Below are 17,500 nucleotides of genomic sequence, written 5' to 3' on the forward strand. Positions count from 1 at the left end.
TCTGCTAGTTGATCTTGTAATGGTGTTCTGTACTGTGTTGCGTGACATTTATTTTTCCGTGCTATGTAGCCTTTATGTTACATGTTATTTCTGCCTAATTTTGGTCCTCAGTCTGCAGTATTCTTTAAGTAAAATAAATACACCGAACACAAATTTCATTCGCAGCGCCAATTTTATTCACTAGAATAAAATTGAAAAAAGAAGCACGTTTAATTTTTTTTTCAATAAAGGCCGTTCACCTGGTGCTATCGGTAATCGTGGTCTTATACAGGTAGTTGTACAGCGCCGTCTAGGAAGCGTTTTATCACTGCTAGAATTTTTGGTATTCGTTTAATAGATATGATAAACTGAAATACCGCGTCGTTATGAGGCCAGAAGGCGAGCTTCGCTACAATGCAGACACTCTCCTTCACAAAGCCTCGACCAATGTCCGCAAACGACATTCCTGAGTTTCTCTTCTTGACATGCATGGCGACAGCACTACGGTTATCACTGATAAATTTTTTCACGTGTTTCACATATTTGTAAGAAATGTATGTGCATATCCACAGTTGTTGACTTTCTGCACCCTAACGATGTATAAGCAACAATTGGGATATACATGGCTAACTCTTGTCTAACACCTGTTTTCATACTGCCAAATTTTGTGTAACGAGTTTGCTCGCTCTCCTTTTCAATACGTTTAGCCTTTCTTAGACGCCCTCACGCCATACTCCACCTCAGAGTATGTGAGGACCTTGAATAAAAAACAGTTACAAACATTTACAAACGCAACCCGCACAACGAGCTGTCGTTGCAGAGCATGTCGATTAAAACACGGCGGCTTCCATAAAGCCAATGCTGTAGTGGCGCCACCTCGGGACGTCTACAAAAGGAGCCTCAGCCGCGGGTCCTCCCTGAACACACCACGCCCTTGTAGTACACTGTAGTAGTATGGCCGCTATTTTCCGCCATGTTGGCCCTCTGTCTTGCTATCGAGAGATCATGCGCTGTGATAGTTGCGCCGGGAAGTGGAAGTTTCGCAGAAATACAATTTTGCGTTTTCACCGAGATGACGAAACGTGACAGGGAACTAGAGACTTATTTTCGAATAAAACTTTTTTTCTGGTCCTTGGCAATTATATAGCCTTGTAAGCGCTTTAAAATGAAGTGATCGGTTGCTTGCGGAAGCCCGTCCAATGCCTCTGCAAATTCGCGAATGTGTGGTGGCGGTCCGAGATAGATGCCACCTCAGCTTGCCGACTGGTTGGAGAAATATCACCTGAGTAGTGTCACATGAAAAGCTCTTTTGTAAACGTCAATTTGATGTTGCGTAACATTGCGCTGGGCCACCATAGCAGAGATTCTCCGCCGTAATTTGTGATGCGACGAGCCACTCTAAATATGGTAATTAGCGGCCACATGCAGAGGCGGCCGATGTGTACGTGTTTCGCCGCATTTCCCCGTCGTTTGGGCCATGAAATAATTTTGTTCACAATGCTTGCTCATAGCATTTGCTTCACTCTTGGGTGGCACTAGCATTTTTGTTTTGGGCCAATATTTTATTTTTTAAACAAGCGTTTATTTGAAATAATATTGGTTGAACGTCACAAACCTTCTGCGAGTTGTAGTACTTTTCAATTCTGCGTTAGTATTGTACTGAATATTAGCGACTTTTCATATCGTCATAGGTATTGACAGCATGTCGGCTTTTTCATTCATAAATAATTCGCAGTTTTGCCCGAAAGGCGAAGCATCGATTGCGATAGCGAATTAGTGGACAGCTAAACGAAGTAAGGATAGCAGTTTTATCAGCCGTATAAGCCTGTAAACATAGGCACACCAACTAAATTAACAAGCATGATGTCACGCGCGCATAAACAAACATGAACACATCTAACTCGATGACCGCGGAAACTCGCTGCCAAAACACTGACGCGAGGAAACGTGGCAGCAGCAATGAGTGAATTGAGATTCATGCTTTCTATCATCATCATTAGCCGCAGGACGAAGCGCTCTTCTTGCGATCTCCAATTACCCCTCTCCTGCGCCAACTGATTACAACTTGCACTTCAACGCAAAATTAGCACTGACAACACAGCATGCACAAAGCGCCGCCGACGCGCCTAGACTCTGCCGCCACGCAGATCGCTCTCAAGATACGGCCGGGCGACCGCGCGCAGCCGCCACATGCGCAGCTGCAGACGGAGTAGAACGCCGCCCCCCTTTCTCCCGTCCCCGCGGTGCCTCGTAGCGTTGGGTGCCTCGCATACGACTGAAGACGGCGCGCTTCCTCCTCACTTTCGTCTCTTTCGCGCGGGCGAAATTTAGCCACGGTCATTGGCTCCCCTCGCACTCCTTCACTCGCACAAACAGCGTAGGGCGCGCGGCGGCGGTGTTATCGCCCTTGGACTTTAAACGGAACGTCACGGCGACGGCGACGGCTGTAATGCGCTTGGAGTGCCCATATAATTGCTATCGCAATGAAATATATGTAAGGCGGTTGCTTGATGTTTTCTCAAGCCATCCTCACGCGGTGCGAGTAAGCCGCAAATGAACGAGATGGCAGCGCCGGCGCTTGCGTCGTGCAGGCAGCTACCTCTGACGTCCGCAACGCTATCGGTGATATTCGACCACTCCTCAGCTATTCGAGTTGGCTGAGTCTCTTGCGCTTCACAAGATAACGATAACGCGGCCTGGAACGTGCGCTCATCATCGCTGGTTGGTTGCGTATGCTGTTTCAAGGTAGAAAACAAGCGCGTTGACGATATTCTACGCTGACTCAATCCGTTTCTCGGAGACACGCGTTCTAGCTAACGAAGTAGTCGACGGAAGTGAGAGACGTTTTTGATGGAACAATCGTACCCTTTCAGCTATCTGCTGTACTTTTACGGAGGAGGAAAACTGTTTTGCTTCATCAAGAACGTTAGGTTCATTGCCGCCATTTCCGTTTCACAAGCGAAACGTTGAATTTCAGTCACGTTACGAAAATAAATCGGGGCCATCAGTGCAATTTTGTGCGCATCGCGCCTACGTCACGCCTCAACGAAAGTGGCGAAATGTCCAGAGCCTCCTTTCGTACTGTAGCCGGCGGACCGCGTCACGTTTGTGTCATGAGCCCTGCCTCCATTTTAACCTTGAAATGCTTTTTTTCTCTTTCGGCGACCTTCAACTCACCTTGAGCCAAAAGCAAGAGCCGTTATTCGGGTTGCGAGAACAAAACGAGATCCTCCGGGCAACCAGTCAAAACTTTAAAAAATGCAATGTTCAAAATGTCACTCAAGCTGTAGCTTCTAGTACACTGAAGTTTTATTTGTCTTTTCCAATATTTGTCCACTTCATGATAATTTTTTGGAGCTGAAACAGGGTTGCCTTTTGAACACAAGCGGTCCGTGAGTTCCACGGCGCGGGTTTCCCGTCGCCTCGAGAGATGGTGCCACGCTGCATGGCGCCTCCATCAGTCGATTTTCTGTTTCGGGCTGGGCACTGCGCTGTGTCTCCCTGGCGTCTTTCGCTTCTTGTCGTGCCGCCTTGAGTGGGTTTTCTTCTTCTAGCTGGGCAGCGTCCATATGGGCCAGTGCACAGTATGACGTGTTGCGGTGTGGTGCTGTGGGGGTGCCGTTGCACATATGCACTACACCCATTTTAGCATTGCGGCTAGTGTCTCCAACTAATATGTTTTCACGGTTGCCGTTTCGTGCTTAGATTTACTCTCTGTTACGGGAGAGCCAGCAATTTTTTCCTTCTTCTCTTTCTATTTTGCTTCGCGATGCACTTCCAGTGGTGGCGTTGTGAGTTCTAGAGGGGGGGGGGGTATTATTCTGTAAGTGTCCACTTAGAGGACACGACCATTTCGTCTGCTATTAATGTTGTGATTGGCTGAGCTGGGCACGCGTCAGAAGGAGACAGTCGGCCCCAGCCAATCAGCACTTCAGCTGCAGACGAAATGAACGTGTCCACTACGAGAACACTAGAGAATACCACACTCCCTCCGGTATTGCATGATTTACAAAAGTTACATGCCATAATAAATCACAGGTAGTGCCTCTGCCGTAGCGGCGTTTATTAGCGTGTGACGTTAATTTTCTGGCTGGAAGCGCAGCTCCGTCGAGAGAAAGGGCGTACGTGCGCTTTTTTTTTTTTTTTGCAATCACAGTTATTTTTGCGCTGTGCAGGTGTTTGACAGTTTGCCGACACGATTGCCGGCACGTGACCAACGTACCCCGCTTGTCAGTTTGCAATGCCCACACCTGCTGACGGCCCATTGAAAGAAAAAATAAACAATATGTTACATGCAAGCTATGCCATAAGTTGAAATAGACTGATCATTTATTCATTTCTTACATCAGTCTAAACGGTTCCTACTCAAAGAATACGTCGACAGGTTGCAAATAGCTTGTCTAGTAGTGAGCAGAGTTAACCTCCGGATGCTAGCCGCTGACGGTAGGAGAGCCGTCAGCAAAGTGAAGGGGACCAAGCCATAGGAACCGGGGCCCGTATTCACAAAAAGTAACTTACGCTTGAATTGTTCGAAAGAGCAGATTCCATCCAATCCTGATGTTGGGCATATTTTTAGCGAAGGCAGCCAGCCAGTGGCAAAGAGCTCTTACGAACGAAAAGATTCGAGCCAAAGTTACAACGCTTTCTGATCGCAAGTGTTATTTAACATTGGCTGGCCGCCATCGCTTATAATATGTTAAGCTTTAAGATAGGCTAACACCTCCTCTTACTAACTGTTCTATCGCAAGAATAGTTTTCGTGAATACGGACCCTGCAACGAAAGCGAACAAAGGCGCTGCCAGGCGCTGGGGGTCAGTTGTTTAACGGCATGAGGCAGAATAATACAGTTCAAAGTACTCACGTAACTGTGCTTTCGCGCGATTCAAATGCGCGATTGTGCCTGCGAAAATCCAAGGGTTTCTCTTTTTTGTTTCAGCATTTGTCAGCGTACGACGACGAGGGATGATGAAAGCCGCGCAGAACTGGTGGAAGTGCTGGAGTATATTATGTTTAGAGCTTTGAGCTCAGTTTCCAGATTCCCTTGCTTTATGGTGAATGTGCATGCAGTGGACTTACTATTGCGGTCGGGAGAAGCGCGGGTCTCAATCACTCTAATATATTTGTCGGTGTATTTTCTTTGAAGTATTGTTAATCCAAGTTCAGTTGCGTGCACAATATTGTTGCAAATATATGGACCTAATTTCTACCGAGTTCAGAAGCCGTTCATCATGGTACACAAAGCGTCGGTCAGCCGTTTAGGAGGAGCGCAAATTGGTGGCACCGCTAATCCTTATAAGTGTGAATGTTATTGTTCTTTCCTTTTTCTCATCTATTCCTCCCTATTTCCCCTTCCCCAAGTGTAGGGTAGCAAACGGGGCACTGCCTTGGTTAAACTCTCTCTCTCACTCTCTCGTTCTCTCTCTCACGCAAACTAACTTGCCCGTATATTTACTCCGTCATGCCGCCCGCCGGAATCAAATTAATGTTGAACACAGGCTTTTTCGCATTTGCAGCTGTACAAGCAATACACTGCCTATTTGGGACAGGTGAAGGCCAAGAACATCGCCAAGGGAGTAAGATTTTCGATGCAATTTATTTTTGCATGAGTAATCCTGTGCAACTAGAGACCAGCGCATCATTGGCATGCCTATAGTGTACCGGTGACATGCATGTTGTACGAGAGTTCATGCTGCACAATGGGACACTAAGTAATGGGCAGTTTGGCTTTCACACATTTGGCATAAGACGTTAGGAATCGCATTGAGTCCAAATTAAATTTTGGAGCGCTCGTTAAATGAATATTGCGTGACGAGTGCGCCAGACGTAAAGCGAGCCTTTTGTCCAATTGAGAATATGATTTTGTCTAAATTCGCAATTTGAGCATCTTGTTAATGGTATCAGTATAGCTAGATACAACATTTATTTGATAAGAATGTCATCTGAAGGTAGAAGGAAACTCGGCTGTCATTTTAATTCGAGGTTTGATAGGTTGAAGCTAAGTGAGAAGTTAACTCAATCAACGTTTTTGCAAATAACAAGAAATAATACTCTTCACTTCATGGGTCGTTGAATATCTTTGTTGTGCAGCTCAGTCTTTCTGGTAATGTTTAATTTTACATTTGCTAAGATACTAGGCAGTACGTTAATTCTCTCCCTTCTTGCTGGCATGACCATTGTAATGGCAGCTCGATTCGCTATAGATTAAAGTTCCCTCGATGCGGGCTCTGGAGATAATACCAAATGGTCAATAAAAAAAATGTTTAGTGCTAGTGTTTGTCACAGCGACGAGGTATTGAGTTCACTTATTTGACCTTTCATTAGCCGTTTGCAACATCACCTAGAATCAGGCACAGTCGTTTGACGCTTGATTTGACGCTGGCTTTCAGAAATGCCTGCAGGACGGGGAAGCAGCGGCGCAACAAGCGAGTCAGGGTGGCAAGAGTGGAGCGCCGGCAAGGGGCTGAACTGGTACTGGCTCGAGGAAATAAAGATGGATTTCAATATATACCACTGATTATTGAGTGTCTGCTTGTTATAATGAACCTCGTGAGGACAATGCAGCTCGGCCTGCACACATTCCACAGCATCTTTTGGCACATACAACAGGTGCAACGAGCACCTCCTGCTGCACCGACTCAATGCCGCGCTCGCGGCGTTAAAGTACATACCTGAAAGTTATTGTGGAATGGCCGCTGTGGTTTCATTACTATATTCAGAGAAAGCCTTCCTCCGGTATGTTGAACAAAATTTTATGCAACACTAATTCAGATTCTGGCAGATTATCGGCGAAAATGAATCCAAACACATAACGTCATCACTGTAGCGCCTGGTAAATATCAGACAAAGCACGAAGACGTTCACTGTTTAGCAGCTCCAATGAACGCGCACCTTCTCTACTGCAAACAAACTTTCTCCGTAAGTGAATAAATTAATTCATTGTTTGCGCCAACTGTCCCACTTTCTAGTCTATTTCATTTGGATGTGTTCATTCGTATGTCTTCCAATTAGGTGTAGATGTATCTCGCTTCTCCCAAAAAATATTTACATAGCGTAAGGTATGTGCGTAGGAGAGGTAATATATAGCAGTAAGAGGCGTCTATGTTGGCTGTCAATCAATTTATAACTATAGGTTATGCAATAACCGTTCACACTGTGCTGAGGTGATCGAGTGAAGGTTATAATGGACCACGACGGGCGAACCTTTGACCCCTAAATCTAACATGAAATGTGAAATTCACTTCTATTTTTATTCTTAATTGACTTCTGCGACTTCCATTACTTCTGTTTTAGCACGACGAAGTGACACAAAGCGGAAGAGGGCGATGACTGTAAACAGACCAATTTAGGACTTATTCGGCTTTTAGAGGGCAAGGTTTATTGGCTGCACCTGCGCCGTAGTCATTGGTTTAAGGTGGTATATAATTGTTATAGTCGAAGAGCTGAACAGCTGCAGAGGCGACACGCTCACCGTAAGTAAACACAGTGCAAGAAAGAAGTCGAGTTTCATGCATTTATTGCTGAAATGGCGGTTTTTTTATTCTTTCTGGCCGAGGCCATATGGTTGCTATATGTAATGTCCAGTGAAGCAAGAACAAAAAAAAAAGACGTGTGGTTTCAAAAGGCCGAAGAAAACCTGTTGAATAATATCAAGATGTTGAAGTGGATGAAAACACTAATAACAGTTTCTTTGAAGCGAAAGGCGTATTATGAGGCTGGGCGGCACACAGCATTTTGTATAGCGTGCAAAGTCAACCGGATGGGCCACCTTTTCTATTCTCCCCGCCCTGTATGTGATAGCGGTACAAACATAAGATACTTGGGAGTTATTCATTGCACTTGGCAGAAAACCATTTCCGCTTACAGCACGTGGTGACGCACGCTTCAACTCTGTGCTTGTCCAGATAGCTTACACATGCACCGAGTTGAAGAAAAAGGTGAGACTCTCTTCAAAAGGTAAGAATGCATTTTAACCTGTTCGGCAACGAGACCATTGTTTGCAAAGTACTTATTTTATCAAAGCGTAGGTCACAAGTTTGCTTGCATGACAGTTAACTTTCATGTTCTGCAACAAAGCACACATGGTGTTAACTACACGTTTCAGAGAGCCTCATCTTTCTCTGCCGGCCAGAATGTCCAGCTGTGTACAAAGCGAACGGAGTTTCTTAACCCCCAACATCTAAAGATGAATCAGTGCTCAGATGGCAGGCAGGTTAAGGTTCTTCGGTATGCGCACATCACCGAAGTTCTCTTCGTAGGTGATGCAGTAAACGGCGAACCAGTCGACATCGTTGAATGTCAAGCTCCCCGGAAGCGTCAGTGTCACGTCCTGGCCTGTGTAGCCCTTCTTTATCTTGGTTCTGCCCCGACGAAGAAAGATCAAAACACATAAATTAACGATGCCGTGAATATAATATTAACAGTACTCAATAAGCAGTCGGTGGTGAGCACATGCGCACGCGAACATATTTAGAGTGTACCGGACATGTTTACATGTCTCCACTGTAACAACTTAACATCAGTACGAGGTCAATATAAGAGAACAGCTAATCGTGGATGACTCCCTTGGTTACCTCTGTCTCAATAATACGTTGTTCTTTATGGAGTCACGTCGCCGCAAATTGGTGTTTGAAGATGAGTGCCGTTGAGCGAGTCGAGGTCTCTGCGCGTCAGAGTTTCGTTTGTGCGAACATGAGTACTCCAAGGCGGTGGTTCTCTGTCTTCATCTGTCTGACCGGTCGACTTTGCTTTTACTGCTTGTTTTAATAGGAAACATTAAACATAGTAGAACAGCCGGGTTACGCAATAGTGCAGCTTCAGAGTTGACGCCACGTTCTCACATGCAATGTTGAGTCCAGGGGAAGAAATAATTCACCTGAGCAACAAAAATTCCTGCCGGTAATCTTATCGCCCTGTACGCCTTTCACCGAAGAACCCTCAATGAAAAACAGATAAAATTTTGTCACCACAAAAATGTTTCCCGTTCCTCCAGCCAAATCGAAGTACGAAGTGCGCCATACTTTGTGACTACGCGCAAACAAACTGTGAATCAGAAAAAAAGCAATGTGTGCTCTGGAGACCTGCTCTTTGAAAGAAGTCTATAAAACCACTGACACGCTGTGACGCATACCTGGCTTCACCAAATCTGATGTGCCCCTATAGTTAAAACTTCCCATGCACAAGGCATTATAATTCGGTTACAAAAAAAGAAATAGCCCCGATGGTTGCATGATGTTTCAAGCAGACTTGTAAAAGTAATTGTTTTGCCTACATTTTAGTTCTCTTTAAAATTCTTGAAAACCATAGTTTCACTCCGGTTCTTAGCTCGTAGCTACTACAGAGGCTAATCGTCATGTCCGAAACCTCTGCGTTTGCTTTAGCGCTTTCCTTGGCTCTCATAAAGCCATCTGGTGGATGAGCTGCAACGCTCGGAATAGCCCGTAAATGTGCCCTCGGCAAGGACTCGTGCCGGCTTCAGACGAACGACCGTCTTCGTGCTTACCTTTCCAATTGCACTTTATGAAAGGTTCATCCACTAGAAGGAATAACGTAGGTGAAATTACGAAGACTCATGTGTGACAAACATCAAGGCTGGTGAGAGCATCCTCGTGAGAGTCCTGACGTTCTTAAACCTTCCTCCATTCGGTACATCCTTAAAATTGAAAAAAATAAGTAGTCTGCATCACCGTCACCTAGAGTGCCGTTGTCCCTGTATTCTTCGATGATCCTCGACAACTCCTGAGCTAACATTTCCTAGCGAGGAGCTCTCAATGTCTGCAGGAAGCCAGCACTGGCATGGAGAAGTGTTTCTCGAGCAAGTTCTGACTCAAGTAGTTGCAGAGGAGTGTTACTGAATTGCAGTGACAGCTGCACCTAATGGCGATGCTATACGTTCTACTCAGTGGTTTAAAGAGAACACCGAATAGCACAGAAAGAACTTGGAGTTGAGTTCGATTTGTTCAAGTTTGCCGTACGCACTTGGTACGCACTGATGCTGCCGTAATGTTGTACAGCTGGGCTGGCACAGTGCAAACCTGCGGCACTACCATGATTTAATTATAATGCCTTCTTTCTCTATATTTTATGCATGTGTCGTTACGGCTGCGTTAATACTTAACCGTTATACATAAAGGTGATTTTTAGTAGTAGATATATGGACACCCTGCTACCCTTTATATCAGGGCTGCGTAAAATACGGGCTGCAGGCAACATCGGTATCACGACAAGACATTTAGCGGCCCGCGACCAAGCTTACGTTTCTATGACGCACTGCTGCTGTAAAACCGCATGGCATATGATGACAGAAACGGCATTTTTTTACAACAAATTGATGTGAAGCTTTGACTGCCTCAATCGCATAAAAACATGTTCGGGAGCATGGGATCTTTTGATGGGAGCTGATAAGGTATAAGCGCGAAAACCTAACGTATTGTTTGAGCTACATCGCCTAAATCATTAGCGCAACGTTCATCATTGAATCAAACATGTGCTTTCCCAACATGTCTTGAGTGAAAGATTGCAGGCGGTAGCGCATGCCAACCGATGCTTTTGCTCTGTATGCTCTCCTTACTTTTCAACCTTCAGAAATATTTGTACACTCTGGGAATAAAAATCAACCGCGCTACTTGGATCTAGCAATATTGGCGCTTTCTCCTAGGCTGTGCACTAGGCCAATACAAATAACATAACGCTCTTCAACGGCATGCTTTGGGAACCTCGTAGTAAAGTGACCAAAGCTTGGCGTACGGCTCTCTTGCATGAGGCCAGCCCAACTACTACTATTAGTATCCGTTGCATGTACAGCCACTTCTCATACATTCTTACAGCGAAAGCTGTAACGCTTTCCGTCTGTCTCATCCATAAAGACTATAATGAGATTGCCATCTATATTCAATAATTTTTTGTATCAGTTAATAGTCTTCAGCTAAAAAATAAACTTGGAGAAGAAAGCACGACACCGAATCTTCATAACATGTCGAGACTCTTTTGGCAGAATTCTAAGAGCGTTTCATGTCATTCGAATATGATAAATTGCGAAACCGCATGACTCGCGACTCTCTCTCTCTCTCTCTCTCTCTGGGACACCCGAAGACTGTGACTTCACGGTACAGCTAGAGCACATCGAGATGCAGTGCTCGCCGTAGCTAAACGCCGTGCAGCCGGACCACACACTGCGATTTGAAAGGTTCCTTGAGAACAACTACGGAAACAGATTTCACAATGCCATAAAATTATCGTCTCTTATCAGAAGCTCCTATGCTTTTGAGTAGACATGCTCTTTGGTGACTGTGAATAGTAGCCGCTTTCGGTCTTGAATGACCGATGTGCGATAACAAATTGTACTAATGCGATGACGCCAAACCCTGGCTGCCTTTTTCCAAGCAAAAGCCGCAAAGATTCCTATTAAAGTGTCACCCGTGTGGCTGCCAGATAAGTTGCTTCTGACCCTCGCTAGATTTGAGTTGCGCCTTAGAACGTACTCAATAAGCGATCGTGTGCGGACTTACTCTCCAGTCGGAGTGGGGATCTTGGTAGCGCCCTTGTGGGTGACCTTGGCTCCCTTGCCCACCAAGAAGTACACATCTGGAAAAGAGGGTATTTGTTATATGTTAAGCTCCAGGCACACGTTTAATAAAAAAAAAATCAAGGGGAGAAGCTGAGGATGTTTCGCATGTGGTTATTTCAACTGTGTGCTGCTGCGACAAGAATAGGCTAATAAAGCTTTACCAAACGTTACCTTTGTCCTGTAGCGACCGTCTGTCACTGTGATTTGTCTCCTGCTTCTGCGAAATTATGTTACCTCGCCTGGCCTCCACGTGGGGTTCATTGCTCCCTGCTCTTTCTTGGGACCTGAGGTGGCTGCCCGACAGGGGCGCCCCCACTGCCACTCGGCAAACCTGTTTCACTGTGGAATAAAGCCCGTCTACTCTTCGTTCTCAACCTGTCAAAACGTGTATTACATGCCTCCGCTAAACCGAGCTCCAAACAGTCCTATCAACTGAGTGTAGGGCTCATATTCCCGAGAAACTTATAAATCAGAGAGTTATATTGTTTGAAATACATTTTATGCAAAATACAAGTTGTAACGTGACAGAATACGCCAAATTCGAACGCGTGGTCATCCCAAATATTAACGCGATGGGACAACTCAGAGCGCTCTTCAAGCACGGTTCTTTCAGATAGAGATATGCATTCACAGCGGAACTTCTTTCTATACAGGGCGTCAACTTTATAATATGTGCCGTAATATAAATCACGACAATGTCACGAAAGCTTAAGGGCTCGAAAGTTCAAAAACCGTTTATTCTTGATCAATTACTTCGTGTTTTTAAACATAGTACGCGAACCACAGCCACGTATTGATGAAAGACCGCTCGTAACAACCTGGGGCTGAATTTTTCAATCATTTTGTTCGCTAGAACTACTTGCCATTGGTCGGTGGAATTCGACAATATTGAGATGACAATCACATTACTTGGCGTCTGTTCTAACAGCAAACAGCAAATTCACCAATACAGGCGGTGATGAAACCTTTGCTAATGTAATTATTTGTGTCTTCTGGAAAATATCACAGGCCTCCGCGGCAAACGCAGCACAGTCACAGCGTAAGCTGGAAGAGCGGCTCCATAAGAGCTCCATTTTCGGCACCCCGCACTGCAGGGTCTTCGCGGCGAAGTCTCTTCGCCGTGAATTGTCCGCCCGGCGTCGACGGTTCCCTGAACAGCGGTCTGCTGAGCCCGATGTTGCCTGGTTAGAGCGGTGCATGTATCTCTACGATTTGCTTCTTCAGCAGTGGTCCGTACCTTGCGAGGAGGCGCCATAACGTGTATCGAAGAGTAAACTCAGGTATCCAGACTACACGGCGCACGTGTCACATCCCTTGGCCCGTGGCACGGTACGTTGATGTTGATGATGGCTCACTGGCATCCCCTTTGAAATGGGTTGGGGACAAATAGTCACTTAGACAAATAGACAATAGACAAATAGCGGCTCCATAGGAGCTCCATTTTCGCACCAAACACTACAAGGTCTTCGCGGCGAAGTCTCTTCGTATGGTTTTCACGAAAACGATCTGAACAGTCCGCCTGGCGTCGACGGCGAGCTGTGGCTTGCGCTGCGGCTTGTACAGTGGCTCTGCACATGGGGCTGCTGAGCCCGATGTTGCCTGCTTGCGGCCGCGCACATAGCTCGAGGATTCGCTTCTTCAGCAGCGGTTCATATCTCGCGAGGAGGCGCCATTGTACCGGTGTAAACGCAGGTAACCAGACTACGTGGCTGACATGTCACATCCCTTGACTCATGGCACGGTACGGTGCTGTTGATGATGATGATAATGATAGCTTATTGGCATGCCGTTCGAAATGGGGTGGTGACCAATAGTCATCTAGCCTGCTTGAGTTAACCAGTTTCAGCTACATGCAGCATGCAACTACTATATGCATTTGCTACATATCGGTACACCTGGTCGAATATAACGGAACTACAACGCAAAAGTTTGTACGCACCGACGCTACGCGGCGCGCATGTCACATCGCGTGTTAAATGGCACGATACGATTCTAATGATGATAGTTATGATGATTTAATGGCGTTCTCCTTGAAACGGGACGGCGACGTACAAACAGTCATCTAGCCTGCTTGAATTAATCAGCTATATCCTACATGCTTTTCATTACATGAGTATTTATACATCTCCATAATCTTCTCTTCTCCCTCAAGACCCTGTACCGCTACCTATGCAAATGCTACATGGCGCGCATCTCACATCGCAAGGCAAGTGGCATGATACGATGCAAATGATAACGATGATGTTGATTTATTGGCAAACACTTTGAAACGCAACGGTGACATGCAGTCACCTAGACAGCTTGATTTAACCAGGTACACAATATATATATATATACATATTTTATTTTTTTTTATTTATTTATTTACAATACTGCCAGTCTCTACTGAGACCATAGCAGGTGGGCACTGTATATATATATACATATATATATGTACATAAACAAAGAACACTGAAAACGTTTAGTATCAATACATGTATAACGTCAGTTTCGCACTTTAAACATAAACAATTTTCACTAAAAAATGTATACACCAAACACAAGTACATGCAAACTTTCTAAAAAGAAAAAAAAATGCCAATTGAGGTATTCTACGCTGCATACCCGGCTACATACACAGGGCACAAGTACATGGTGGTTTGCACGATCAGTAATAGCACTAGCAATTTTAACATGCTAAACAATTTTTTCAATTTTTAATTCAAACTGAGACAGTGATTCTGTGTTAGTGGTGAGAGGCGATAACATATTCCATTCACGGATGGCAACAGGAAAAAAGGAATATTTAAACACATTATTATTACATTTATATTCTACTAAGGTGTTTGTGTGTTTGTGCCTGGTAGGTCGTGTTTGTGAATAAGAAATGTAATTTGAAATGTCAATTTTGAAATAATCATGCAGAAGTTGATAAAGAAATTTCAAACGTGCCTGTTTCGCTCGTGCTTCGAGCGTAAGGAGCCCAGAAATTGCTAGAAGGTTAGAGGGAGAGTCTTCACGTCTAAATTTGTTATGGATAAATCGAATGGCCTTCCTTTGTATTGTTTCTATTTTCTTTATGTTAGTTTGGGTATGAGGAAACCATACAGTGTTTCCGTATTCGAGGATCGGCCTAACGAATGTTTTGTATGCTAGGAGTTTTGTTGACAAGGGTGCGAGTTGAAGTGATCTGCGAAGGAAAAATAACTTTTGCATAGCAGATGAGGTAATGTGGTGAATATGCTCGTCCCACATTAGGTCTGACGTGATTGTTAAGCCTAGATATTTACATTTTTGTACTTTAGTCAAAACTGTACCATTTATGGTGTAGCAAAAGTCTGAAGATTCTTTTTTCCTCGTTATAGTCATACATGCCGATTTTTTTACATTGATTATCATCTGCCAGTCTGAGCACCATTCTGTAATACTACTAAGTGATTTGTTAAGGGAGTAGTGATCTTGATCATTTTTAATTTCTCTATAAATGATACAGTCATCCGCGAATAACTTTATTTTACAGTCTATGTTAGTGGTTATATCATTAATATACACGAGAAATAACAAGGGCCCAAGCACGGAGCCCTGGGGTACTCCTGACGTAACTGATACTATGTCTGATGTTGTATGTTCGAAGATAACAAACTGACACCTATTAAACAAAAACCCACGAACCCAAGCAACAATTTCTGTGTCTCCGATAATGCTTTTTAGTTTATTTATTAGTTTGGTGTGACAAACACAATCAAACGCTTTAGAAAAATCAAGTAGGATTAGGTCCGTTTGGCCGTGATTGTCAATACCCAGCGCGAGATCGTGTATGACTTCTGTTAATTGAGTTATGGTCGATAAACCCCTGCGAAAGCCATGCTGGTTAGGGGACAGGATGCCTTCGTTTTCAAAAAAAATAGTTAAATGTTTTAGAATTATATGTTCGAGTAGTTTGCATGCCGTACTTGTTAACGATATTGGTCTGAAATTTGATTCAACGGATTTATCTCCCGACTTGTAGATCGGAATAATTTTAGCTATTTTCCAATCTTTGGGTAGTTTTGATGTCGATAGGGATTTACGGAAAATAAGGCCGAGGTATCTGCTGCACCACTGTGCGTACCTTTTAAGAAATTGGTTGGGTATATTGTCCGGACCACATGCTTTTTTAGTGTCTAGGGCAAGAAGAAGGTTAAGAACACCAGCGTCTGTGATAACGAGTGGGTCGATAGTGGAAACAGTCCGTGGAACTAAGTCCGGCATGACGCCATTATCGTTTGTGAAGATCGAACGAAAGAATTGGTTATATCTGTTGGCTTTATCCACTTTTTCACTTGACGAGATCTGAGTTGTGAGTGTGTTTTTTTGGCGAAAGTGGTTCCAGAATCTATGTGGATTGTTCTTTATAAAGCTGGGGAGTACAGTGTTGAAGTAATGGTGTTTCGCTTCTTTGGATTTCTGTTTGAAATTTTTTGCTGCAAGCGCTAGCCTAGGGGTCTTAGATAGAGTATTGCCTGTGGCCTTGCTAGCTTTGCGTAATCTTTTGAGTTGGCGTTTTGCATGTATTACTTCCCGAGTAATCCATGGGTTATTTTTCAAGAGTTTTTTCGATTTAACAGGAATAAAATGTGTTACACAGTGGGACACTATGTCTTTAAAACGCATCCAGACAACATTTATATCAGTCAAAAGATCTGAGGCCAATGCCGAAAACTCTTGAAATTCGTGAGATAAATAGGTTTGTATGTGGGCGCCATCTGCTTTGTCGAAATTGATTATAGTTTGGGCTGCGGTTTCCACTGATATTTTGTAATCTAGTGGTAAGATACACATCGGAATATTGTGATCGGATATTCCTTCTATTACTTCTACCTTCACTTGTTCTAAGAGAAAGTTACTACTTAGTAAGATCAGGTCAAGTATACTCCGAGACTCGTTTTGCACCCTTGTGGGGTATTCCACAATTTGGCGCAAGTTGAAATTTAACATCATATCGAGAAGGGCTTCTGAAGCCTTTGTTGTGTACTGCATGGTAGACCAGTTAAGGTCGGCAAGGTTAAAATCACCCATAAGAATAACACGACAATTTCGAGCATGTTGCTGCAAATATTCTTGTATGGCAATTATGCATTCGTGTCCACATACGGGGCTTCGATATAGGCAACCAACAACTATACTTGTGCCTTTAGTGTTAATCTTACAAAAGATTGCCTCAGCATCAGCTACCTCTGGAAGAAGGACCAGTGGGATTGATTTCTTTATTGCTAGCGCCACGCCTCCACCACGTGATTGCCTATCTTTGCGAACCAGTACGTAGTTTGGGGGAGTGACTTCATGACTTGAGACAGACAATGATAACCATGTTTCGGTGACTGCCACTATATCTGGTTCACGATCGAGCAATAAGTTTTCAAATGGCTGCACCTTATTTAAGATGCTTCGAGCGTTGACGTTTAACAACGTTATTTTTTCTTGCGCTGGTATTGGCGTGTTGCAGGGCGGTTTACTTCGTTTTTTCCTTTTTGCACGTTCGCATTCTTTCCTTGCTCCATTTTGTCGTGCTTCTTTATTTCTACCCTGTCATTCGTTTCGTCATCCCAGATGAAAACACGGTTGTTAATGAATAGTTTGTTGTACGCTAACGACACCTTGTCTTTATTTTCGCGGTTTGCCTGTGCACTGTTCCAGAGTTTCTTTCGGGTCTCTCTAACATTTCGCGAAAAATCTTCCCCTATTGAGAAGTCTGATTTCTTTAGTTTAAAGCAGTTTTTTAGTATATATATATATATATACTATATATCATATATATATATATATATATATATCATAAGAAGCCAACAAACACTGACACCAAGGACAACATAGGGGAAATTACTTGTGCTTAATAAATGAAATAAAGAAACATAAATTAATGGAAATTAAAGTGGATGGAAAAACAACTTGCCGCAGGTGGGAACCGAACGCACAACCTTCGCGTTTCGCGTGCGATGC

General features: G+C 44.1%; 2 protein-coding genes across 2 annotated transcripts in view; one reads left to right on the forward strand and one right to left on the reverse strand.

Annotated features, from left to right (window-relative positions):
• Positions 1-6,484, forward strand: part of LOC126522409 (uncharacterized) — a 34,779-nt gene extending 28,295 nt beyond the window's left edge. Inside the window, exons 10-11 of the mRNA XM_055066639.2 lie at positions 5,493-5,552; positions 6,366-6,484. Of these exons, the coding sequence (XP_054922614.2) occupies positions 5,493-5,552; positions 6,366-6,443 (138 nt within the window). The 3' untranslated portion in view covers positions 6,444-6,484. The remainder of the gene's footprint in view (positions 1-5,492; positions 5,553-6,365) is intronic.
• Positions 6,485-7,475: 991 nt separating this feature from the next.
• Positions 7,476-17,500, reverse strand: part of LOC126522420 (protein Skeletor, isoforms B/C-like) — a 38,670-nt gene continuing 28,645 nt past the window's right edge. Inside the window, exons 5-6 of the mRNA XM_050171172.2 lie at positions 11,484-11,559; positions 7,476-8,336 (exon numbers count right to left, since the gene is read on the reverse strand). Coding sequence (XP_050027129.1) covers positions 8,174-8,336; positions 11,484-11,559 — 239 coding nt within the window. The 3' untranslated portion in view covers positions 7,476-8,173. The remainder of the gene's footprint in view (positions 8,337-11,483; positions 11,560-17,500) is intronic.

This window comes from Dermacentor andersoni, chromosome 6, assembly GCF_023375885.2.
Source record: "Dermacentor andersoni chromosome 6, qqDerAnde1_hic_scaffold, whole genome shotgun sequence".
NCBI lineage: Eukaryota > Metazoa > Arthropoda > Arachnida > Ixodida > Ixodidae > Dermacentor > Dermacentor andersoni.